This window comes from Rhinolophus sinicus, chromosome 17 (assembly GCF_057876585.1).
Source record: "Rhinolophus sinicus isolate RSI-liver-muscle chromosome 17, RSI-T2T, whole genome shotgun sequence".
In the NCBI taxonomy this organism is placed as follows: Eukaryota; Metazoa; Chordata; class Mammalia; order Chiroptera; family Rhinolophidae; genus Rhinolophus; species Rhinolophus sinicus.
Window position 1 is genome coordinate 2,826,001 of NC_142517.1, and position 26,419 is coordinate 2,852,419.

The 26,419-nt window shown below is 52.6% G+C and overlaps 1 protein-coding gene across 5 annotated transcripts in view; it reads right to left on the bottom strand.

Moving 5' to 3' along the window:
• The window catches only part of SLC37A1 (solute carrier family 37 member 1), a 68,777-nt gene that overhangs the window by 34,571 nt on the left and 7,787 nt on the right, over positions 1-26,419 (bottom strand). Inside the window, exons 1-6 of one of the 5 annotated variants that reach the window (XM_019745666.3) lie at positions 16,300-16,523; positions 15,416-15,591; positions 11,906-12,131; positions 5,154-5,235; positions 2,230-2,362; positions 1,490-1,568 (exon numbers count right to left, since the gene is read on the bottom strand). In XM_019745666.3, coding sequence (XP_019601225.2) covers positions 1,490-1,568; positions 2,230-2,362; positions 5,154-5,235; positions 11,906-11,961 — 350 coding nt within the window. In that variant the 5' untranslated portion in view covers positions 11,962-12,131; positions 15,416-15,591; positions 16,300-16,523. Of the gene's footprint in view, positions 1-1,489; positions 1,633-2,229; positions 2,363-5,153; positions 5,236-11,905; positions 12,132-15,415; positions 15,592-16,299; positions 16,538-26,419 lie in introns of those variants that run through there. The other 4 variants (XM_019745668.3, XM_074324860.2, XM_088794202.1 and 1 more) reach the window with 4 other exon arrangements.

Below are 26,419 nucleotides of genomic sequence, written 5' to 3' on the forward strand. Positions count from 1 at the left end.
GGTCTCTGCCCACCAGATGCCAGGGCCACCCCTTCTCCAGTGATGACAACCAAAAATGTCTCTAGATATCATTCCCTATTTCTTAGGGGGACAAAATCACTCCCAGCTGAGAACAACATTTAATACTGTTTTCTAGTAACGAGAGAAACATACTCCAACACTTGGGTCTTTCTGTGCTACAGGTTACTGGTGTCCAGTGAGAACACAGCGTTTAGAACGTAAGTCTTACTCCTCAGGCTGGCACGCAGCTAGTGGCCAGGTTGCCAGCCACGCCCTAGAAGCCTCAGGCTAGGCCATGCTTGTCTTCACTCGGGCTCACGTTCTGTCATGCGCCACATGCCTCGGGCTCCTGAGTCCAGTATCATCCATGTGCGTGCACTCAGACAAGTGCTGTAGCAGTACGCAAGTATGCAGCTACAACGAAGGGAAACCATCGTCTCCATCCGCAGAACTGCCTGGCTGGGCAACACACACACACACACACACACACACACACACACACACACACACGGCACTGGGCTGGGGTGGGGCCCAGGTCTGGATGATGCCACACTCGGGGGGGGGGGGCGGGGGAATGGTCTCAGGAAAGAGGCTGAACAGTCACAGGATCCCCAAGCTTCTGGAATCTCTAAAGATCTCCATCTGAGCAAAACCCTCTTAGGCCGAAGGGCTTAGTCTCTATTATTTTGCTTTTTGTTTTAAACCTGGCTGGACTGACACAGTACCAGTATTTGATCTGCCAACAGTATGTGCTGTTACCCACATCACACTTACTACCTTCCCCCGTCAGTTCAAGACCAGGATCAGGAAGGGCCGGGAACAAGCACACGTAACAGATGCTGGGCGGGGGCCACATGCCGGCACCGTGCCAAGCGTCCTGTGTGCACTCACGCATTTAATCCCCACCACAAGCCCATGGGGTGGGAATTACTATTACCCCCATTTGCAAAGGGAAAACTGAGGTCCAAAGCAGTACAGTGAGCTGCCCCGGCCACACGAGCAGGTTGTGGGGACCGGGATTCAGATCCCAGCAGTGTGTCTGCAGCCACGCCCCAGCCACCAGCCGCACAGCCTGCGCAGTCAGGTGAGGAGCTCTGCGTGGGCCGAGCAGGACGTCCAGGTGGACACGTCCAGCATGGCACACGCAAGCAGATGGCAGCCCTGGGACCAGAGACGAGGATGCGCTCGGCTGAGCATCATGGGAGCTGCCAGGACCGTCCCTGAGTGACCACAGCCTGGCAGGGTTCACAGTGCATCCCAAACCCCGGGGCCAGGAGAGCCATCCAGGGATGGCACCCTGCTCAGCGGCCTACCCGGGTCGTGTAACTGCGCTGCTTCGGGGCCGCAGTCCCGCCTGCACAGACAAGCACCACATGTGGGCTCGCATTTATCCCGCCTCTGAGAAGAGACTGCCGGTGGGCCCCATCCCACGCGCCCGGGCCCGGAGCCCTCCGCGCTGGCGAGGGGCTCGCACACGAAGCAGACCCACCTCAGGTACATGCCGATGGCGTACGCACACAGGAAGGAGTAGTCCAGGGCCCCGAGCAGCTGCTGGTAGTTGTCCTGGTCTGCAGGTGAAAAGCGACAGGCGACGGTGAGTGGTGCTGTGTTCACTAGACGTCAGGGTACGGTCTGGAGCGGGCAGCAAAACACGAGACATCTGCCCTCTGAGTGCGGCCGTGTGCTCACGAGCAGGTACACAGAAGCACGGCGCACGTCTTCTGTTCACTTCTCAGCAAAGGGACAGGAAGCCACTGCACTCAGTCAGGCAGTCAGGAAACCTACCTTATTCGATTGATAAAACCCACGGAGAGCACGGGTTTCTTTATTCTGTTGCATGTTAAACTGGCTTTTCCTCCGCGCCCTGTGTAGGCCAGCCCCCACCAGGCCTCTGTGGTCTCTCTCCTTCCCACCCCCGGCCCCGTTTCTGCTCTGCAAGCCTTGACTTCCAGCTCTAATGTGAAATGCAAATTGTCTTCAGCAGATCTCCCCGCCAGGAGAATCTCTGTCCAGGTGGCAAGAGCCCTACACACAGGCCCTGCAGACACAGCGGCTGAGCTGTGAGCACTGTGGCAGGAGAGCTGTACCCGGGCAGTTACACTCGAGGACGTCATCACTGCCGCAGAAACTGGCAAGGCTGGAAGAGTCCCGCGAGGCCGTGGGAGAAGCCCGCAGGGGCCGCCCACTTCAGTGACTGGACAGTCACGGGTGGACTGATGGAGAACTCACCGAACGGGGCCCAGCCGCAGTCAGTCTCATTGCCTGGGAGCTGGGGAGGGGGCGTGTCACTGGCTTTTTGGCTCTGGCTGTTGAACCTGAGTTCACCCTCGTTTGCAGAAGCACAGTACCTGTGCAGCTCACCCTGCAACATCCATGGGGAGGACAGAAGTCAGAGAGAAGCACACTCAGGTGACGGTCGCAGAGGAAGAAGGGTCAGCAGAGTAAGCGGCCCCTCCTGTAGCCTCCCCAGGGCAGCCTGTGCACAGGCCCCACCGTGCCTGCCGGGCTCTCTGGCAGCCCCACACCTGAGCACACACATAGCACACACAAGCACACGCAGAGCCGCCCAAGAAACTGCTCAGAGCAGCTCTGTAGCCGAAAGCTGACTGCCGTCGTCCTCAGACCACCTGCCCAGGGCGGACGAATGGGGGCATCTTGCTGGATTTATACAGCTGACGACTGCACAGCAATACAAGAGAGCAAGTCTCAGGTCTGTGTGACAGCGACGACGACTCTCAGAAACAAAACAAGCCTCACAAAGGAGCAACCACGGCAGGATTCCACTTAGGAGGGTCAAGACCAGGGAAGTGAATCCGTGGTGACCTTGGTGAGAAGCACAGTCAGCTGGAGGAGGGTAAGGATGGGGAGACAGGGCAAGAGGAGCCTGCTGGGAGCTGGAAAGGGGCAAGACCTCAACCCAGGTGATCATTTCCTGGGTGAGCATCTAAATATTTGTCCTGGCATGGCACCCGGGACTCGGCCGCTCTGTGGTCAAATGGCTGTGTCACCACCGCTGAGCTGTTCTGCTGTCATTTAAACATCACCCTAAAAGCCTAGCCAATGGCTCTGCTTTATAAATTCAGAATAGCTCAGAGCTGGTCCTCCCAGCGGGGGCTTTGTGGTGTGGTGAGTGGCCCCGTCTGCCCCTGCCTGTGCTCAGCTCACACTCCACCAGGCTGACCCTGAGCTCAAGGCAGGGATGCTGGGCAGGGCTCGCGGCCCTTCCTATGGGCATACAGCTGGCATTTCCAGTATTTCCCCATTCACCTGATTTTATACTTCCTCCTCTGCCTTCAGAAGTCAGGTGTCTATGCTCACCTTTCCTGCTGCTGCTCATGGAAGCCCAGCTGGCCAGACCTGGGGCACACTGGGACCACCCTGCTCAGCCCTACTAAGAAAGCCACAGGCAGACGGGAGAGGACCTGCCCAGGCTGAGAGGGGCCCACAAGCCAGGCTGGAGTGAGCCGGGCAGCCCACACACATCACACACAGAAGTGAGGGAAAAGCAGTGTTGCAGACACTGCATCAAACAAAATGTGACATCCTGTCTCATCACCTAATACTCCCAGGGAGGAACCATCCATGGGAAATATAGGAGATTAGAGCTGATCTCTTTTTGTTTCGTAAAGAAGCAGCAAAGCCTTTGTTTTGTTTAATGCTATGAGAAGAGGCAGCCTAGCCTCCTGGTCGTGGACTCGGGCTCTGAGCTGGGAACCTGACGCCCTGTGCTGCTTCCGACCTCGGCCAAGTCATGTGAACTCCCGCCCATTGGTTATGCAGCCGGTACAGTGCGGCCAGCCCAGCGCTGCCACAGAGACGACCTGTCACAGTCTCACCACACTGCCTCTGTCCCAACACCGGCCCTCCGGCCCCGGGCTGGTGGCTTCACGGTGAAGCTAATGCTCCAAGCTTCCAAGATCAATCCTGAACCCCCAGGAGGCTCCGAGGACTCTTGTTCCTTTAATGCCACGCGCTCCTGAGGCTCTTCCACAGCCTCTTCCGTTTTTATGAGCTGCCTCATCTTCAGCTCTGTGTGTATTTCCCCAACCAGGAGGACAAGTACTGGGTTTAAATCTACGGTGGCTGCTCACTGGTCCTCACTTTAGAGTCACGGGCCAGGGGGAGGAGTGTTAAGGCCCACTGTCGCTTTTCTCGTCCTTATCTTCTTTTTAAAACCCGTATTTCAAAAGGTCTGCAAACTTGCTATTAAAACTTGGTATGGCAAAAAAGTGAGACCTTCGCAAGCGCCTTGAAGGGCATGGCAATTTCCTGCTTCCTAGGAGTCAGAGGAATTTCAGAGGCTGCTGAGTACACGCATGACGCCTGCCATCCCCGGGAGTTACTGGAGGGAGGGAGCAGGGCCTGTCCACAGAAGGGACAGCCTTGGCGTCGCCTCTCCCCCCAGCCTGAGACTTAGGGGCAGATGACCAGCGCCCAGCCACTCACAGGAGTCATGGTCAGCAGTTACAGTCCTAGACCTGTGTCCTTGCCAGTGACTAGAGAGTGAGGGAGGGGCCATAAGCTATAAATGAGCTGTCTTTGGCCCTGGGCAACTCCTTGCTCTTCCTACAATAGAGTCAAAAGCCATTCAAGCCTGTTGACAGTCTATAGACAAAATGATGTCAGAGTCAGAAAACTCTCCTGCTTTTCCCCACGTTCTACCCGGCTGGTACGCTGGCCTGTCCGCTGTACTCGTCTTTACGCAAAGTCTAGGTAAATGCCTGCTCAACAGCTTCCTGCCCGGAAAGTCTGTGTTCCAGGGATAAGGGAGAACCACCACCACAGACAGACTCAGAAGCAAATCAAATCATCGTAGAAGCAATTTGGGAACAATTTAAGGTTGGATATTTTGGAGGGAACATTCACACAAGACAGAATAAATATTTAATTAAGCTTCAGAATGCCGAAACTGTCAACTAATGTGACTGAAAGTATACTACCTCTAAAATTACAAATCCTAAAAACATTTTAAAGATTTTAATTTCAGGAAAGAATAACTAAAATCCAAAGCAGCAAAATAACTTCCTTCTATACAATCCATTTCCTCCTTTGTTCTTAGCCCCTCACTCTCCCTCCCCCAAACTGCCCCTTAACAGCTAGTCCTTGCAGAGATTACAGGCAGGATAGGAAATGACGTGTTTTATGATTCTTACCTTAACTATGCTGATAGGCTTTCGAGATAAGTGGAAACTTGCATACAGCAAAAATGTCAGAATAAACGTGAAGGCTCTATACCTGAAACACAAAGCAGTGGTAGGAAATGGTACCCAATAATGAGACGCATGAAGAATATGACTATATTCTTAAATTTCCTTATGCTGTGCAGTATTCATTCAGTCCTGTCAATTATCAACCCTATTTATAATATTGCTACAATATTACATTAAAAAAAACTTGCCACTTTTGCTGCCCAAATCGAAACTATTTAAACATTCACTAAAAAAAATTATAATCAAAGAAAATCTGGGACTCAGAAGATGAACGCATGTTTACAAAGCACACGAAAAGGAAGATTTAGTTTGAAACAAAATTAAGGGCAAGTTTCTTGTAAGTCTGCTATCCTGGGCATCTAAGATCGTATTTATTTTTTACTTTTCAGCTTCTGTGTAACTTTTCAGAAGGACACAAGCCAGGAAGAAGCATAAATACCTCACTGACCCCGTGAGGAAAACTCCGTGATGCTGACAAGCTATGAGTAAGGCCGATGACATAAAAACACTGGCCCGAAGCCCTGCTGCTCTTTCTGGCTTATGAGACAAGCAGTGCAAGGGGGAAGTGCTGAAATATGTGGGAGTCTAAAGGAAAGAAGATACTTGAATAAGAAGATAAAAGTTCGTTCCAGGCTAGAAGTTTGAACCACGTTACAGAGACATTTCTTAAGGGAAGAAAATAGGTCAGGAGGAAAAAGTATTTGGCAAGAGATGAAGACAGGACTCCCACGAGAAAGGCGGTCCTCGGTGTGGGGGGCCCAGCCCCGCATCCTCGGTGTGGGGGGGCCCAGCCCCACATCCTGGAAAGACTTTGGCTTTTAAGCTGAGTGGTGGCTCCAGTGGTAATTCCTCAAGGCAGAGGCTGCTGGTTAGAACAGAGAAAGGCTGGCCCAAGTTCCCCGGGCCCTTGGTGACACTGGGACCCTCCTCCGGTCTCACCGTTACATTTTCAATGTTGTGGTTTCCTCTTCAAGGGCAGCCTTCCATGAATAACACAAAGAATCCCGGGGGGGGGGGGCTATTTCTCTGGACATTAGTGGTCAAACAAATATTTCCAGATTAAAAAAAAATCAAGATGCTATTTAAGGTGGAGAAAAAAGGGGTGGTGGGACCATGGGGCTGAAACCTACAGCCAACCACCAGGATAACCGTGCCTGAGGGAAAGGAAAACACCAACCGACTTCCAGGCACTCAGTACCTGCGTGGGAAACGACTGAAGAAATGCCCCCATGCTCTCCTCTTCATCAAGGAGACACACACCTTTCTAGGACTCTGTTTTCCAAGCTGCCAAAGACCAGATAGGAAAAAAGTGAACCCATAGAAAAACGAGTGTGTAATTTATGCCAAAGAACAAAGGTCACGCAGGTACCGTGGGTTTGTTATGAAGTCCAGCCTCCGTCCTGGTGTTTCTGAAAACTGTCAGGTGGAGAACAGAAGCTCCTATGCGCCGTAAGTTGCCGGCACAGGAAGCTTCTAGGCCACTGGAACGCTGTGAGCCCTCAATATCCAAACTCCCAGCCCACAGGGAGATTCGCTGGTCACTCACATCCTCACTGGACATAAATGACTAGGGCGAGTGCAGTCTGTGGGGGGCCCTGACTGCCCCCAGTGGGTACAGGGCCCCTTTTTCCAATCTCCATAAGGGAGTATTTTGAAAAAGTTCTCAGACTGAGTTACCCCCACAGCTCCCAATCAGCTGAAGAGAAGGCGGAGCCCTCGAGAACGCCACATACCACCTCTGACAGGTGTGCAATTGACCAGGAGGATCTGAATGTCGCAATTACCCAGCTAAGGAAGATTTTGAGAACGTGGCTCTGCTTAAATGGCCCTTGGTTCTGCTCTCTACTCTGTACCCACACATAAATAGACCACTCTATAAATGTTCTATTTTTATTAAATATATTAGCATTTATAAAATAGAATAAATAACCCAGAAATACATAACCCTCCGTAAACTATGTCTGCAGAGCCCGGGGGCCCTAACATACCTGCCTTCTTAGATGCTCGAGGCTGTCCAGGTTATCAGAATCTAGTGGCCATCCCAGGGTCTCCGCCCCTCCCTGCCTGCCCCCCTCCCTGGGCCTCCACCCCCTCCCTGGCCGGCCCCCTCCCAGCCTGGCCCCCTCCTCTATCCAGCAGTTGGGCAGTGGCGCTCCCCAGTGGGCACAGGTGGCCCCAGGACTGCCTGGCTGGGGGATGCCCCCTGAGCACCGTGGGCCACAGAGGGTACAACATGTTTCTGGGCTCCACTGAATTGTCAGCTCGGTTTTGTGCGGAAGTGGAATACCCTGATGCACCCACCCTTTGGGGAAGGTGACTGCCCACAGGTTGCCAGGATGGTCTAAGGACCTTTTACTCCTGCGGGATTATCCCGGGTCAAGGCTCTAACGTCCTAAACGACCTTCCCGAATCCTCTGCCCACTTTGTGATTCTCTTCTCCTTTTCTTTCTTCCTTTATCACTTATGATGCCAGGATTTCAGACGGGGCTTATGTCCGTTCATCCATCTCCCACAGGTAGAATACTGCCCTCCCACATTCACACCTATCTCCGAGTCTCAGAATGTGACCTTATTTAGACGTGACCAGGGAAGCTGCGGTCCTACTTAACTCGCGCACGACCTCAAATCAATGAGATGCGAAATCCAGGGACTGATGCCCTCGTAAAGGCCACGTGAGGACACAGGGACAGACCGGGAGGCAGGCCATGTGACAGAGGCACAGCCAGACGAGGACGGCCAGGGAGCACCAGAGGCTGCGAAGGCCAGGAAGCGCCTTTCCCCGGAGCCCAGTGGGAGCCCGGCCCTACGACACCTCCACCTCAGACTCCGGCATCCCCAGCAGTCAGAACCAGTCCCTGCTCACACACGCAGACTCTGTTACAGCAGCCCTAGCAAACTAATAGCACCCACTACTTGCGGCGTTTTGTGTGACATTTAGGCTTCTGAATACTAAACAAATACAATTACAAATGAATTTTCCAATCCTTTCCTTCGTCAGTGTTCCACTTCCTCTTGGCAGTTCTGTCTACCTGTTGCATTGCTTGTGTCTACCACTACACACTACAACAGCGGCGCCTGGGCTAACCCCACGTTTCCATCTCGGCAACGACAGCGTGGGGCAATGTGCTCCTTGGAGGCCTCCTCAGAAGTGGTCGCGAATGTGGCATGTTACCCAGTGAGCAGCAGCTGCTCCGAGCTGAGACTCGTGCAGAATATTTCCTCATTTGAGTGCTGTTCATCTCTGTCACATGTGAATCAGGAAAACACACAGGCTTTAGGTGGCAGTTTCTGAGCAGTATGAGCTGGCACAGAAGTTAGCCACAGACAGCCTTAGCTCCGAGACGACGACACCACGTGGCTGCGATGCGAGTCCCCAGGGAGCACCCTGCTGAGGGGTTACCTCCACATCACCCCCAGGAAGGCTGCTCTATCAGGAACCACCAAGGAACAGCTGGAAACGCTGAGATGACGTAGGGAACCGGCTCCTCCCACTTTCCCCCAAGTGTGTGTCCCCTGATGACGCGGCACTGCTGATGGTGACAGGATGGCGAGCTGGCGCTCTGCTGTGGGAGGAGCTGGGCTGTCTCCTGTCTCCTGCTCAGGCACGTACTGAGTTACAGCCGCATGGACTCCCTTGGTTCTGATTTATCCAGCGGGCTATGATCCATTACTGGTATCGCTTATTTTAAATCTCCCATCACCTCAGGTTTGGACAGTGAGAAGCCCTCATTTTAAAGCACGTCCTTATTTTCTGGCACCAGATGTCCCAGGCTCCTACTTTCCCTGCCCTGGTGCTGACATCAACCCAGGCTCTGAAGATGCCGGGTTTGTTCAGCGAGAAACGGAACGAGGAAGCCTGACCGGCACAGGGGTGCTCACGGCTGTGGGGTGTTGTTGCTCCCAGGACCTCGTGGTGGGTAGGGATGGGGCATTTTACACACACACACGCACGCACGCACACGCACGCACACACACGCACACACAACATACACACACGTCACATACCACACACAACTATACATACCTCCTTCCCCCTGCTTGCCCTCCAGTCCTTGATCTCTTTAGTTCCAATCCAATACCACACGGTCCATTCAGCCCCACCCCCATATTTGTAACTCCTTCACCATCAGTGAGAAGCGGTCTCCCTTCTGGGATATTCCTGACAAAAATGCATAATCAGAATCGAATCACAAGGAAATACTAGACACCCCCAAAACAAAAGACAGTCTATAAAAAAATGGCTTATGCCCTTCAAAAACATCAAGGTCAGAAAAGACAAAGAAAGGCCAAGAAACATTTCCAGATGAAAGGAGACTAAACCCACAGGACAACTAAGTGCAACATCTGATCTCGGACTGGGTCCTGGGCCAGGGCAAAGCTAGCACACACTGGACATCTGACACAGTTTTGAACACGGACCGTGGATTAGACAATAGCACTGGATCAGTGTTAAATTTCCTGACTTTCATCTTGTGTGTAGTTACATGAGAACAGCTTATTCACAGGAAATGCACACTGAAGTGTTTAGAAATAGAAGGGCGTGAGATCAGCAGCGTACACTCAAATGGTTCAGGAAAAAAATGTGTACACATGTACACACATGCACACACACGCACACATACGTACACACACGCACACGTACACACACACATACACACGCACACATACGTACACACATGTACACACATGCACACGCGCACACACATGTACACACACGTACACACACGCACACATACATACACATATACACACGTACACACACACACACACACACACACACACACACACACACCTGGAGAAACCAATGAGACGCAATGATAAGAAGCTGTCGGCCAGGTGAGCCCAGGCCCCACAGCAAGACGAGGCGCATTGTAACAGTCCCTCTGCCCTAGGCCCACTCTACTCAAGATGCAAAGTCCCAGGAGACACCAGGAAATGGCCTGAGGTCCCATCCTGCCTCCTGCTGGGCCTGCGCGGTCCAGGAAGCTCATGGGAATGGACCTCGAGGCCTCTGTCAGCCGCCATGATGGGACAGGAAGTCCTGAGACTCACCTACTTATCCCAACTGCACCCAAAGGAGGAAAGTCAGTTCCCAAACGGAAATCAAAGTGCTGCTAGAAACAGGCAGGTGTGCTGGACAGAAAAACAAACTTTGCAGGAATGTTAAAGCCAATCTCTTCTCTCACAGCTAAGAAAGGTTATATAACTCTTAAAGGCCAAAGAGCAAGTTGGAGGCAGAGATGGAACAGAATTAAGGAAAACACTCTATAGCCTGGCCTCCCAAAGTGTGGCCAATGCTCTGACAGCATCACCAGGGAAATGCAGACTCTCAGGCGCCCGCCCAAACTACTGAGTCAGAATCTGCATTTTAACAAGTTCTTGGGGTGATTCACACACAAGGCAGTTTGAGAAGCAGTGCTCTACCTTTGTAGGTCTCAACCTTAAAAAAAAAGAATTTGTGACATACAGTTCTGTGTAGCATTCTTATAATTTTCTTCTGTGTTTTAAAATTGTATCAAAATAAAGAAGCTAAACACCCCCAAAATACAAGGTAAGTGTTTAAACACTTGTGGCTAGATTAGCAGTAGACCTGAAATGAATGAACGAGGGACTGCTCTGGAAAGAAGGAGGCGTCTGAGGTCACACCTGAGACCTGGTGGGGGCTCTACCAACCAGCAGGGGCCCGACAGGCTGCAAAGGTGTGGAGGCCACAAGTGGGTTGATGTGATGGTCCGGAAAGGCCACTATGGCATAAAAATTATTTTGAGCAGAAAGCATTTGAGTTCCTGAAATTTCTTTTCTGCCCAAAAGCAGAGCCTCCCGAAAGAACTCAGTTGTAACTTTCTTCCTGGGAGCGATGAGGGGAGATGGACTCTTCTTATCAGAAATGAGAATTGTGCACACCGTACCTAAACAGACACTGTCACAACACTATCATATCTCACATCTATTCCCCTAAGGGTGCACCTACTTTTCTAAAAAGTCATCTGTTTTCCCACAAGTCCCCCCACTCCATTAAGAGGGTCTCTAAGCCCCAAATTCTAACAGCCCCTTTGAGTCACATTTTTCTGTGAGCTTCCATACATATGTGATCAGTTTAATTTGCATGCCCCAATTACTGAACCTAAGAGGGTAGAGGAAAACTTTTTCCTTCCCCACCGAGATCAGCAAAGGAGAGAAACCACTGAGAGTGTGGGTTAGAGGCCAGAGAGCTGGGCTCCAGACTCTGCCCTCACGCTTCTGCCCAGAAGCGTGGGATTCATGAGCAACGTGAGAAGGAATCTCAGAGCTGCTCAGGAATACAGTGCTGCTCTGGTCTGCGTATTTCATTTCCTCTCTGGAAGATCTGCCCCAGTGAGGCCACTCACTGGAGCTCCGAGTGAATATACTTATTTTACCCACAGCTATTTTATAATCCCTCCAGTAGTCAGCGGTCATTTCTTGGTGGGAACCATGATTATTACAGAAACCACTGAAGACCACGAAGGGTCCAAACACTATCTGTCACTGCCAGAACCAAAGACAGAGGGCAACTCGGCGGTGTTCCTGGTCATAGCTTCCAACAAGCAATCCAACAGTTCCGGGGAGGCCAGTATCCATGTGTGTTTTACCGTGAAGCTGGGGAGACAGCTGGCCACATGGTGGTCCCCACCTGCACGTGGCACCACCCGGAGACCAAAGTTGCTGGGACTTACCACTGATCCCGGGAGAATGAGACCAGGAAGCGGATGCCAGTGGGGAGTGGAGCCATTTACACACAGACCGTGCGCTCCAGTCACGGAATCCGTCCTTCATATAGAGGCTGTTAAACCTGGTTCCAAGTGGTCCTCTGTTGCCCCTGGACTCACACAGCCTGGAAAGCGAGACGTCCTCTTAGGTCTAGCAGGAGTCCTCTCTTCCTTCTCGCAGAGGCTCAGCTCTCTACAAGAAGAAGGAGGAGTTGAGAATTCAGGTGTTCTGATAATGGCGCCATGGAGTCCCTGGCAGAAATAACTCCCTGGATGGCTGCTACCCAGCCCAGATCAAAGCCTTCCCTGACGAGGGGCTCTAGGTGGCAGGAGAGCGTCTGCCCTGGGGGCATCTGTTCAAAGAGCCCTGAAATGATTTGCACAGGATGCTCTGATGAGGTAGAAAAGAGCCACTTAGCTCCTCTCCATCTGGAAGGCTTCCACGGAGGAAGCCATCGCCCTTGCCCGCAACACGACTGAACTAACACTGCCGTTCCCACGAAGCACTACTGCGTGCCCAGTGCTCACAGCATGTGCTCAACTTCCAAAGCAGCTGGGACTCCAGACGTGTTCAGGCCCATCCACGAGGACCAGGCCACATTGGAGCCACTGTCACAGAGAGGAACGTAGGCCTGGGCCAGATGGCAGGTCATCAAATCAATCATGTAACTGTGGCTGTGCAACTGAACTGAAATGCATCGAATGCTGTGGGAGTGAACTTCGGCGCCTACCTGCTTCTTCATTTCTCATCTCCTGTGGTCACTTCAGAGGCCACGGGAAATGACCCCATTGTGAAGTCAGGGCTACAGGCGGAGCAAGACAGGAAAGAATCGGCAGGGAGGCCTGAGCCCCGCAAGGGGCCTGGCACACAGGCCTGCTTTCCTGCCCCAAGGCCGACGTCACAGCTTGTCTTATTTTTCAGTTGTTCTTCTACACGTGGTAGCAGGAATCTTTTGGACCAATGAGTTAAATAAGACCATTCCCAGTGTATACAGGACCGTGGATTGTCCTGTCTTACACTTATTTAAAATTCACAGGTTATACACTTTTTAAAAAGAAAGCTACTTTTGAGTAAACATTAATCTTGATTTAAGAAGCTGACATTTATTTAATGTCTTCAAACAACTTCCGTGCGATAACAGACGTCACAGCACATAGTTCAGATGTAGAGGGCTGAAACTCTATTCACAAGTGCCCGTGTCTTCCCAATTAGAAGGGATTCCCTCCCCCACTTCATTCCTGTCCTCCCTCCAGAGTGAGCTGTTTCAATGACTTTTCTTTATACCACTTTTGGAAAAAAATTTTAAATCTTTGGTGAACGCTGATCCCAGAAACCCTCCCCCTCCATCTTGTCTCAGGGAGGCAGTGGAGAAGCCCCCTGTGCTCCAGCCGGAGCGACATCTCTGTCCCCACCAGCCTGGCTCCAGAGCCCACCAGGGCCTTCACTGTATTACACAGCCTCAGCTGCTCATTTCTCCTGGAGCGTCACCTGGCCCCACAGCTGACCTTGGGCTCCCTCACCTTCTGCAGCTAAAAAACAGGGAGGATGACACCTACGTTTTAGGGCTGTTATAGGAGGAAATGAGAACCCGAGGAAAGCACTCAGCAGCAGCCTGGCACTTAGCAGAGGGTCAGTAAACAGCCGCTGGTGTTATTCTCACGGTAAATTCAGGAGAGGAAGGGACTGCAGGGGACTGCTGTGTCCCATCCCCTGGGTCAGAACCCAGCACACAGCAAGTGCTCAAGAGATGTGGGGAATGAATTTCCACAATTTTTCAAAATCGTTTTTGCTCAAATCTCTATATTTAAAAAATGTTAGTAAAGTTCTGCTCCAAATGAGTGGACTTCTGTTTGGGCTTAAATATACTTCAAGAAACAAGTCTGCGACAATGACTTCAGAGTAAAGGATTTGGTTTAACTTTTACAACGGAAGGCCAGAATGCAACATCTTCCTGAGTGAACACACTGCTTCTCTCAGCTTGTCTGGAAATAGTCTCCTGCCATCTAAGGAATCCATCAATCAACCTCAATTCAATTCTGGCAAAACCCGAAACAGCAAAAATCCAGAAGGCACTGGAAAATCAGCATGAAAGAAAACTCAATTTTCTTTTAAAACAGTGTGGGCTCTTCTGCCTGTGAAACAGGTGAGAGCAAGTGCTATAAATTCTCAAAGTACAATTAAGACGTGCACAGATCGTGATTTTACACGTGGGATGTTCGGAGCTCAGTGTAATGAGGCCTCCCCCTGCAAAGCCAGGCCGTGCTTTGGAAACCATCCCGTGAGAGCTGGTGCAGACCTCTGAGGTCCTCAGGGAGGACTCCGTGCCTCGCGTGAGCCCACGGCCACCCTGGGAGAGGCAGCGTGCTCACTTCTGGGCAGAACAATGAGGTCAGTGGCTGGCCCCTGGCAAGCGGACGCTGCGGGGACAATTCAGGTTCGTCCAGTTTCCCTCTGTCCCCTCCTCCCGCCCACCCCCACCACACACGGCAGCAGAACTGGATCAAATCACGTGGTTTAAACCTTGTTCGGGGCACACAGCCCAAGTACATAAGAAGATATACTTTTTTTTTTTTAAATGTCTGTTAATAGGCGCCCCTGGAACCTACAAGGAAAAGCGTCAGAATATCGGGTTTCATTCTACTGTCAGAGAGGCGACTTGGGAACCAGCCCTTCAGAGCATCTCTAAGAAAACCTTCCGCCACAGCCCAACCTAGTCACCCATGACAGAATGACCCGAGGGAAATATGCACTCTCGAGCCCCACCCTCCAACTCCACACAGGGTGATCTGTGCAGCCTAGAAAGTTCCGCATACTCTTCAGAGACAAAAATAATGAGACTCAAAAGTAAGTAATGGCCAGAGTATTACTGAAAGGGCCTTTCCACAACTAAGCACAACTAAGCATTTGTTGTAAATAATCAAAGCAGCCCCAGGCATATTTTAAATCATCTACTTAAAGACCAAGTTTTAAAAGTGGATCTTATTTCAAGGCAAAGGTGGGTGGGAAATGCATGTCTTCTGAGAAAGAGGAAACAACTTCCTTTCCAGGAAACAAACACACCCGCTTTCTATGGCTAGTGCTTTGAAGGCTCTATTCAATATTTAGGATGCATGCCAGTGGCCACTCTCTCTTCCCCTCGGCTTCAATACGAAAGGGAGTCCTCCCTCCGCACCACCAACAATCAGGACCTCAGAGGCGTCTGCACCAACCAGCACCTGCCAATGCAGTTCCAACACACTGTGGGGGAAACTCGGGGGCTGGAGGCCAGGACTTCAAGCTTGATCTCAGAGGAGGTTAACGCCAGAGCCCCGGGCGGGGGGTGAGGGCGGGCCGGGCAGGAATCTAAGCTAGTTTCCCACGTTTTCAAACCACCTCACACAATTTAAGTTCAAGGGCAGGCGGGCACTTTCCAGGCAGTGAGCTCTGGGAGACTGAAGGAAAGATTGCCTTAGGATTCCACCTTTAGAAATTCAAACCTGGGGGTGGGGTAAGGGGCTCTCCAGTGCACTCCATTCAAATGCAAATCCTGATGGTTCACCCGGTCACCAGCATAAGCAGCAAGAGGCTGGGAGGGCAGGATGATGGCAGCTAGAGGTAAAACGAGCCCAAAGGTGGTGGCCGGCGACTGGTGGACTTTCCTGGGCTTTAAGACCTACAAATACAGAAGGTCACAGGCATCGCTCGCGTTGGCTAGGAGGCTCAAGGGCTCCGGGAACCAGCTGCTCAACAGACAAACAACCCGAAGGCCCAGGGTGCTGACGTGCCAGCCTCCCGGGTGGCTTTTTGTGCTGGCTCCTCCCCAGCGACTGATCCGCGGAGGAGGAGGACCCGGCGGGCATGCCCACAGCCACATCACGCGGCGGACAGTGCGCGGGTCTCCTCCTGCGGGATCCCTAGACCCCCGGCTGTCACGGCCGGTGGGGTGGGTGGGGAGGGGACCTGGCAGGACAGCTCAGCTCGTCCCTGCCCGGGCTCCAGTGGGCGCTGCCAGCCCAGCCCCGCTCCCCTGCCTCCACTTCCTGGGAATGCCGTGCCACCCGGTGCCGGACGCCGGCAGGGGCGTCCGCTACTGCTCTAGACCCTTCATTCGGAAGACTTCCCTAAAGCTGGGAGAGCTCGACACCGCCTGGCCCCGGCCAAAGACAAAAACAAAGACGGGCGGAGGGGGAGCAGCGCGCAGGGACCCGGCCCGGACGGGCACTGTACCCTCCAGCACGGGCAGCGGGCGCCCCCGCCTGTCGCTCACGGTGGCAGGTGCCGCGAGGCTGCGCCAGCAGAGTCCGGATTCCCCACAGGTGCGGGCGGTGGGGAGGGGTCCTTGTGACACTTCCCAGCGCCAGTCCCCGTCCCCGCGTCTCACCTGTGCCGCCCAGGCCCACGCAACGCAGCCTGGCCGGGTGGCCGGGCCTCCGTGGGCTCTTCCTGCTCTCGACTTCCTGGGGCGGCGCGGAGGCCCCGCGGCCCTTTCACTTTCCTGTGGCCGCGGGGCGCCCGGCGGGCGGCTCGGCCCCTCCCCTTCCCGCTCCTCCGCTCCCCGGTTCTCCCGCAGGCCCCGGAGCGCGCTAGGGTCCCAAACGGCCATGGGGGCGCCCCCGCGCGGAGTGGCGCCGCCTGCCCGCCTGCCTGCCAGCTGTTGAGGCCGCGGTCATTGGTCCGCTCAGGATTCTTCGCGGCCATCCTGTGCCTTGCACCTGCCGCCCAGCGGGCGCACGGCATTTACTGATACGTTCTCCACAGGCCACGCCCGAGCTCCCCACGGGCCCTTTGTCCTCGAGGTAGGTCTTACCAACAGGAACAAAGCCAGGCGTCCCCCAGGAAGGACCAGTGCTAAAGAGGGCCTGCCTGCTTCGGCCACCCACCTCCCTTCCTACCGCCCCATCTCCAGGGTGAGAATCACGAAACTAGCATTCTGTTCGGTGACAATGGGGACCACGAGGCTACGTTGAACCATCTTTTATCACACCTGTGTGCACGCGTGACACACGCAGCTCACACGGCTGTGCTGGGGAAGCCCAGCCTGGCCCCGTCACTTGGCCCAGTCACCCAGCATCGCTGGTGCCCTCACAGACAGTTCCCATGTCACCAGGAACAATCGCTCTCTGAATCCCATGCTCACTTCTGGCCCAAATTTGACCTCGGGCAGCCTGGGAGAAAGGCCCGAATTGAGACCGGCCTAGGAGAACCTGCAGAACCCTCATAGTAGACACACGGCATCCAAACTCAAGCCAGGAGCCCAGCCCCCAGGAGAGCACCTTTCAAGAAAAGCCAAACGAAGCAGAAAGTACATTTGACAAATGAAATTCCAGAAGGAAGGCTGCCCCTAGTTTAAACAATTCTTAAGGCTAAAACCAATCCAAGGCCGGGCCATAGATGCCCAGAAATGTCTGTGCGGACAGTGACCTGGGCCTCTGGCGGGCACCACGCCCTACGCTGCCCAGCACTCCCCTCACGCCAGCCTGGGAAGGCTGCCCCCTCCCTGCCAGGCCCTACAGTTTGCCCCGGGGGCTGTTGTGTTTCCAGAACACCTTGGCATCTTTTTCCGTTTGCTGAATTGGGTTGCATCAAGTACACCTCTCAGGCTTTCGAGAAGTGTTCTCCATGCAGAAAGGTAAGCTGCCAGCCTCACTGTGGCCCTAATGTGCAGCCACAGGACACCTGCGGGGTCCCCTCATCCTGCAAGGGAGCTGGTCCAGGCCTCTGGGCTTCTCTCCCTTTGGGGTGGTCTCTTTCTGCCGACCTCCTGTCTGCCGGTTCCTTCTCCTCCCTTTCCTAACACTCCATTCCTGGTGAGCCCCAAACCAGTCCAGTCGGCCCCCAGCCCCCTCCTTTGGGGCCCTGCAGAAACTGCTCAGGGCTCCTCTCTCACTAACCTGGGGCATCAGCCTCCCCAGTTCCAAGCTCTCCCTCATGCAACCCACTCTCTGGCTGTCTCACACCGCCCTTCTAAAGGCCTAACCCACCCGTGCGTCTTTCTGCCCATGGCTGCTGGTTTCCAAGATGCGTGCTTTCTCCTACATTGGTATTTCTGCCTTGGTCCTCCTGACCCCAGCCTGGCATAGTGAGCTCAAACTTGGGGGCCCAGGTCAAATATTTCCCTGTTCTCTCAGGCAGTCTTCACTGCATTTTTGGGGCGCGGCAGACACCTCCGGATCCTGACATATCACAATGAGTTAGGACTAGTTATCTCTAAACCCATCTCCTGGCCCCTAGACATGGGTTGGAGGCCTTCTCGAGGTCATGACCACTCCGAGGGCACTGATCCACGTTTGCAAACTGCATGAATGGATGTGGTGTGACAGTACAGGGTATCCCAACATTTTTCACATTTTTTCACGGAGAAAATGATAATCTTTGTATGGCACCCTAGGGAAAACCAGAAGGGACTTATCATATTTGCTTAAAAATATTAATCTTCTATAAAATGTTAATTTTATATTAATCTCTTATATGATTGTAAGAAACATTTAAAATGTGTTGGAGGAGCTAGTAAATTTGTGTAAAACTCCCAAATAAAACAGCTCACATTCTGAAGTGAAAAACTGATTGCTCTGATGAACACATCAAGTTTTGTGCTTGAAACGATAGCACACAAGTTCAGGCCAGAGAGGGCAACTGGGACGCCAAGATTGAGACACTTTGTTCCTGCAACTAATGATAACTTTAAAGCCATTTTTCATAATCACACAAATTTTACAACAGTTGAAATGATATTTAAAGAATCTAACAAGCCTTCCTTTTCTTTCACTGACATGTAAGATTGAAATTTCTTGTGAGAGTCGAATGCATTTCCAATCCAGCTAAACTTCACATCCAGTACTTTAAATCACGACCAAGCATGCCAGGCCCAGGGAGGTGTGTCCTTGGGCTGCCGCTGACTCAGATCCGGCCAGGGCTCCAGAGAGATGAGGCCAGATGCCCAGACTCGCACTGCCTGGGCGGGACCCTGCTTCAACACCAAACTTCCATGCTGGCTTTGGATTTGTTTTGATTTTATTTCAGTAAGAGAGGAACAGCTGAAATCAGAGGCACGCACACTCTTATCCAACAAATATTCATTGGGTGCCTCTAGAGGCCAGCCCTATGCCAGCCTGGATGCCTTGCGGAGTCAACAAGGGACCTTGCCTTTGCAGAGTTCACAGTGCAAGACGCAGGTGGCAGGAATAGGTGGTCCACTCAAATGGAAACTGATGTGAAGGTCAGGAAGGGGCTATATTCATTTCCTAGGGCTGCTCTCTCAAAGGCCTTCAAACCAGGTGGCTTAAAACACTGGCAATTGACGGGTCAGGAGGCCAGAAACCTGAGCTCAAGAAGCTGGCCGGCCCCGCTCCCTCCGATGGCCCCGGGAACAACCCGCTACAGTCTTCCCTTAGCTACTGGTGTTGCTGGCAATCCTGATGCTCGTTGGCTTGTCGGTGCATCGCTCCAATCCGCCTGTCCTCACGTGGCCTTCTTCCTGTGTCTTCACATCGTCTTCCATCGGTGTGTCTCCAGCCATGTCTCCCCCTCATGAGACACAGTCACAGTGGACTTGGGGTGCACTCTACTCCAAAAGCCTTCAACTTCACTAATTACATCTGCAACTAACTACCCTATTTCCAAAGACGATCACATTCTCAAGTTCTGGGAAAGAAATGGATTTTTTTGTTTTCTTTTGGGGGGTGGGGCACTATTTAACCCAATAAAGGGCCACTGCGTAAGTTTTAGCAGGGTGCAGGGAAATTAACAAAAGTGCACTCCAGGCTGGCAACACCAGGAAGTTGTTAAGTCATTAGCACCCTAAGCCTCAGGCTGCAGAGGGCACTGCTAGACAGAAGGGGCTTTGGTAGGAATGCAGCTGCCTTCACATTACAGCCCAGCAGGGAAGGGGTGCAGGTAAACAACCCCACCTCTCCTCCTGCCCTCCCCTGACCCAACCCAAGACAGGTGGAGGCCCAGGGGCCACACTGTGGCCCCAGGAGGCACTAGGACAGGTGTGGCCCTCCCCGTAAGTGAAGACCGCAGACAGGTAGCCAGCAAGCCCAGCACTGTGTTACATGTTACAACAGAAGACACACGGGGTGCAAGAGAGGGTCACCTGACCCAGGCTAGCTGGTCATGGCAAGTGACATCTCAGGAGCATACGAGGAACTGGCCAAGGGCACAGAAGGGAGGGGACACAGCATGTTGTCACAACAGAAGCCGAAGGCCAGATTGGGTGTCAGAGATGGTGCAGGTAATGAGAGGGCGCAGAGGGGATGAGGGGAGGACAATACAGCCCGAGATTTCGGCCATGGGGAGCACCGACTGGAGACAGGTCTAGGAGGTGAGAGAAAGGAGGCAAGGGAGAGGGAGGAGCCAGGACGACCCCCAGGCGCCCGGCTTGGGTAGCTAAGTGGATGGGGGCGTCTTCATGGAGAGAGGGAACACGCAAAGGCCAACCAGACTGGGGGGTGGGCTGAGGCGAGGACTTTACTTGCTCTTGTTGAGTGTGGGGTTCCTGGGGGGCCTCTCAGTGGAGCTGTTGACCGGGGCTGGATGTGTGGTCTGGAGTCTGAAAGAATCCTAGGCCGGCGAGCGAGGCCTGCTATGGACAGCAATTGACAGCCAGGGAGTAGAAAGCTTGCCTGGGCAGGAGACTAGACTGAACCCCAGAGTGCTAACATTTCAGGGCCAGGCAGGGAGGAGGGGCTGGAAGCCAGGGATGGATTGGTGGGAAAAGCCAGGAGAATGTGTTGTCCCAGAAGCCCAAGGAAAGCAGTGTTTCCAGAAGGGGAGAGAGCGGTCCACAGAATCAGATGCTGCGAAGATGTCAGTGTTTGCTGGCTTCACCCAGAAGCTCATGGCTGACACTTCCATGCGGGTGGGGTGGGCGGGCAGACTGCTGTGGGTGAGGATTGAGTAGGGAGTGAGGAAGACGAGGCAGCACGGAGCAGAGCACCATTTCAGGAAGGGAAGAGACAGCAGGGCCCAAAGCTGGAGAGGGTCTTGGGAAGGAGAAGGGTATTTGTAAAACACGGGCATTTTCAAGCCTATGCAGCAGGTGAGAGAACGCTGCAGTGAAACGCATGTACCCATAACCCAGCTGCATCAATTATCAACACACGGCTGATTTTGTTTCCTCTGTTTTGACTTCACTTCCTGCCCCAGGATCATTTGGCAGCACATGACAGACATAGTATCTCTTCTGTAAAGTTTTATCTGTATCTGTAAAAGATATGGTTTTAAACACAACCACAAAACCATCGTCATGGCTGTGCCAAACCAGAACAATCCATGACAGCATCAAGTGTCCAGCCTGTGTCCTCACTTCCCTGACTGTCCTATAAGTGTTCTGGCTCTTGGTTTTGTTTGTTTTAAACGGGGATCCAGACAGTCCACAGGTGTGTTGTTTGACATGTCTCCTCATCTGGAAACTTCCCGGCCTGTCTCTCTCTGCCCCAGCTGCTGGTTGCCGTTGTTGTTATGGAGGCAGGTCACTTGTCTGTTTTCTACACGCTGCCTTGTGCAGACTCCGCCTTCATGCTGTGGTCTAAACGTTCTTTTGCCCCCAGCACTTCCTGAAGTTGGCAGTGAGGTGTAGAGACCTGATCAGATTTGGTAGGTTCGAGGCAGGCACACAGCGTCTGGGCATCTCGTCCTGCGGTCTGAGTGTTCCTTCTCTAAGTTCACTGATTCTTTAGAAGTCAGAACTCACAGAAGGGAAATTGTGGTGGCCTAATTCCACTCTCCCGTCTTTACCAGCGTACTTCTGTAACAAGAAACTTCCCTTTGTCATGTATCTAGTTTACTCTGAGGTAGTTTGTACAGGAAAGGCAGGATAAATTCGGAATAATGCCTTCCTTTGTCACTTTTCGAAATGAGTTGGTTTTCTAGTATTCTTCAAAAGTCATCAGTGTGTTTTGCTACATGCACTGGGGACTGAGTCACAGCTGGTGGGTGGTGACCCACTGAGTACGCTTCTTACTGAATCTCATTTGCCTGCCTTTGGCCAGTGGGAGCCTCTTCTCAGGGTCTGGAGTCCTTCTGACACGACCCTGGCACCTTTGAGTGTCACTGCTTTCTAGTGTGACAAGCTATTCTGAGCTCATCTCACCCAGTTCCTGCCCCAGACCTGGAAGCAGCCGTCTTTCCTAGGAGGCCAGGTCCTGAAGAAGCAGGAGAGGACAGGAGTTGGTACGTACAGGAGAGAGGCTCTCACTCAAGGACACATGTCCCTTCACAGGCAGAAAGACAAGGGATCCAAAGCGTGTGTGGAGAAACGAGCTGAGGATGGAGAAGGGACAGTGCTTAGGCAGAGGCATTTTAGAGGCGGAAGGCCCCAGGTGAGAGCTCTCATCTGTGTTCTCGTTGTCACAGAAGGTGAAGACTGTCGCTGAAAGTGAAGAGGGAGGAAGTGACCTCTGGTGTTTGCGGAAATCTGGAGGAATGAGGGTAACCACTGGGAACCCTAACGAGAGGACAGCAGCTGTTGCCAGGCGATGAGCTGGAAGGAAACGAGTGAATTTCTATTGGCGCCGATCTGTGTGACGGTGTGTGTGTCTGGGAGCCCAAGTGGGTGCTGGACAAACGGGTGGGCAGAACCCACCGGAAGGGAGGCTTTGCCATCCGCCCAACTTGCAGTGAAGACTCACTCCTTTTCCCTGCTCTTAAGCAAGAGGCAATGTGACACCTACTGGAAAGCTTGGTCATTCATGTGAGAGAAGCTCTAAGAGCTAGAACCTTCTAAGTGCAAAAGAAGCCCTGTGCTAGGAGCCAGGGTTGTGATGAGAAATGAGTTTTGAAAAGGACGTCTGTGCAGGAGCTCGGCCTCTCCGGGGAAACCGCGAGGTGTGGCGAAGAGGCCGTCCAGGAGAGGACAGAAGCTCCAGCCGGGCCAAGGTGGGCGCAAGGGTAGGCCCTGCCTATCGGGAGCTTGGAGGACCGTGGGCCTCAGAGCCCGAGAAAATGCCTCAAGCTTGGAAAGCACAAACGCATCACCCATTATTTGAGAGATAAGGAAAGGTGAAATCAGAACCTGTTTGCTTAATGTGGATAATTTTCTCCACGGATAGAAAAGCAAGAGTTGCAGCAGTGTGGGCGCTAACCGCTGAGCCGGGAGAGCTCTGTTCAATGCTGCTGGTAACAACAGAATGAAGAGCATCCCGCTGTGAAGCGTGGCCCACGTTCCAGGCAGACCGGAGTCCATGTGCCAGGGAGCTGGGGCCCCATCGATTGTGAGGCGTGGGCCTGCCGGGTCCTGCGCAAGCCCAGAGAGGAGCTGTCCAGGCCTGCTGGCTCCTCAGGCTGCACCAGCCTGACTGGCTCATGTATGGGAGCTCCGTCTCCCCCAAGGGCTCCCCTCCTGGGTGGGGAAGGGAAGGGCCCAGGCAGGTGCCTTGAACACAGTTAGAGAGGATTAGAGAGTCTCCCTGGCTACATCAGCTGGTCCCACTGGGTCAGGAGTGGGAGGGGGTGTCAGAGAGCTAGGGCTCATCTCCACAACAAGAGGTCTGAACCCACCAAAAAGTCAGCGTGCTCAGTCTTTAGAAATAGGGAGGGGCGCCCGGGTGGGGGTTGGGGGGAGGCCAAGAGTGGAAGGCAGTGGCCTCTGGGCTGCAGGATGAGGAACGAAGGGACAGAACTGTGTCTTTCAGTACTGTTTGATTTTAAACTACCGGTGTGCATTGTCAAATAAAATAAAAATTAATGTAAAAAAAGAGAAGGCTATGCTTAGCTTAGGCAATGGCTTGTTGGTGGTAGGATTGTCGACCCTGCGATACCTGAGTTTGGGACACATTTCCAAGTGTCCTGAAATCATATGGAGGAAACGGCTCATTTACACGGGTGGGCTTGGCCAACTGCCTGCAGAAGACAGGGTGAGCCAATGTCCTTGCTCTGGATCCTTGACCCTGATCCTAGAAGAGATGTTTCTTCCCTTTCCTGTGTACGTGGGTAAGGCGTATGGTCCCTGAGACGGCCCCCCTCCCAGTGCCTTTGCAGGGAACTGGAGCCAATTGGCTGTGGGCTGCTGGAGGGGCTGGCACTGAACTGGGACTTACATCCCCGCCAGGCAAGCTCCCCTCCGGGCTCATGTGCTGCCTGAGTCCGTCTGCTGTACATGCCCCTTCATTTTCAGCCTCCAGGTAGTTATCGGGTCAGGAACGTGGAAATAGAAGCTGACCCATCACCCAAGGAGTCACTCCCTCAGTGGAGCTTGGCAGATGAATGTGGTAAGCATGACGGGAAGTTTTACAAGGTTTTCTGCAAGGCTCAACACTCTCCAGCCCAGGCGTGGTTTGGTCAAGTATATGGCTTATGTTGAGGGGCTGTACTTAAGGCTCCCTCTGGGCCTGTATTTGATGATTTCTGAAGACGAGGTACTTTTATTAGGAACAATATGCGGACTAATAAGCCTGGTGGGTGGTAACAGCCACTGCTCATGTTCTCGCACCAAACCTAGTGGTCTGCTTACTATGGTGCCCATCTTTTCTCAGCCAGCATGGAGTCTGGGCAGGTCTGGCCTCGCATGGTGAGGCTCTTTGCCCAAGCAGCAGAATCCACCATACTCACCAGGGGGCGGACAGTGCACGAAGCCACTGCCCCCTAATGACCTCAGCACTCACTGTGGCCACAGGTAGGCTGGGCCCAGGACTCTGCCAAGTAGCTATGTTTTCTAGTTCACTAACTGTTTAACTTCTGTGGTTGAAACCATTTGTTTTCGGTCCTTTCTAAAAATAGACTTGTGTAACTCAGTAATAGATGTGATTTATTGGCTATGGCATTTTTTCTTTACTGTCCCTTAAAGTCACCTTTTTCAACACCAGTCACGAGTCCACAGTGCACAGCGGTCTAGGAGAAAAGGTTGGGATCTGGAATCTGAAGACGTGGGTTCAAATCCTGATTCCACACTTACTGGTGGGGGACCCTGGGATGTCACTTTACTCTCCTGAGCACTGGTTTCCCCACTGTGCCTCCCTGGGACTGACGTGAGGGTGAAAGAGGTAATGCGTTAGGATGTGGCCTCTACGAGGGCAGAGAGTTCTACCTGCTTTGCGCACTGGTGAGCCCATATCATCTGGAATCAAGCTGGCACGTTGCAGGTGCTCAATAAGTCTGTGCTGTCGAGTGACGGGTCACAAACGTCCTTCAGACTGTGAGTCAGTGCACAGAGGCTGGGGCTACTCTAATCCCTGGGAAGCGCAGCAAGTTATTCCGATCATGTGATGATTCTCGGACATGTCGGGAGCTGGGCTAAGAGAGCCTTTTCGTCAGCTTATCTTGTTGATTTGCCGTTTCCTTCTAAAAACGGAGTTTGACTCCCTGCCCCCTCATCTCTAATCTAAATCCTGTTAAGGTTTGGTTAGGTGGCAGGAAGTTAATAGAGGTTTTTAAACCAAATATGCCTATAAAATCTGAGCTATCTGCAGCTGACAAACTATCATCTGACTGTACTAAGGGAACTAATCAAAGGAATGAACTGGTGAAGTGAGATTATTTTCACCAAACTGACCTTGCTTATAAATGTCTATTTTCACATTTCCATTCTCGTTCAATGGGGGCACTTTAAGGGTCCCTGCACGGAGACCCTGTACCCAGTGCGACAGATAATGGCACTACGCTGATGAGTTCTGGCATTGCCTGGAGGGGGTTGCCAGGGGCCTGGCCTGGCCCAAAGCAGATCCCAGCCTGGTTCTTTTCCATGCCAGGTCTCAGGGCTCAGATGGCGCAGGTGCCAGTCCCAGGAAAGCTAACACTACCAGCCTGGTTTAAAATTTCCTGGCTGTCAGGAAGGAGGGAGGGAAACGATTCACTTAGCTCTCCTGCCAGCTGCAGTTGGTCCACAACCACTAAGGGCTTGTCCTAGCAGCTCGAGCCTCCTGGGGAGGACAGAAAGACGGCAAACAAGAGGCATGTCGGAGCCATAAGAGGAGGGGCCAGAGCTGGGGAAGGGCTTCAGGTGGGCCTCCCAGAGTACCGCTGAATGAGGTACCCAGAAAAGACAGCTGAAACAGCGTTTTCTTAATAACATACTGGAGTAGAATATCCTTAAGTAATGCGCCCCCCCCCCCAATCTGTATTAAACATTTCCATTCACTCTTTTATCGAACCTTGATTAGAGTCAAGATAATTCTGGTATATCTTTAAGGTAAAACACTATTCAGTCTTTTAAAACACTTTTGAAGAAGTTTTCACATGTTTACCACATAATGAAGGGTATGTGGTCGTGGCAAGTGACAAATAAAACCAAGTACAAGTCCATATGCATTTGAAAAGCCTAGAAGGGTTCACACCAAAATGCCAGCATCGGCTGTGTCTGGAGGTGAGGTGACAGGGCTTCACTTTCTTCTTTCTACTTTATTGCATTTTCCTAACTTGCCAAGGGCATTTAGTAATTTCAGTACTGTGAGCCTCACTAAGTGTCAGGCTCTGTGCAAGACTGTGGGGGCCAAAGCCCTGGGGGCGCTTAGGGAGGTTAACCTGGAAACACAAGTCACAAATGCGCAAGGAGTGCGACAGAAGTA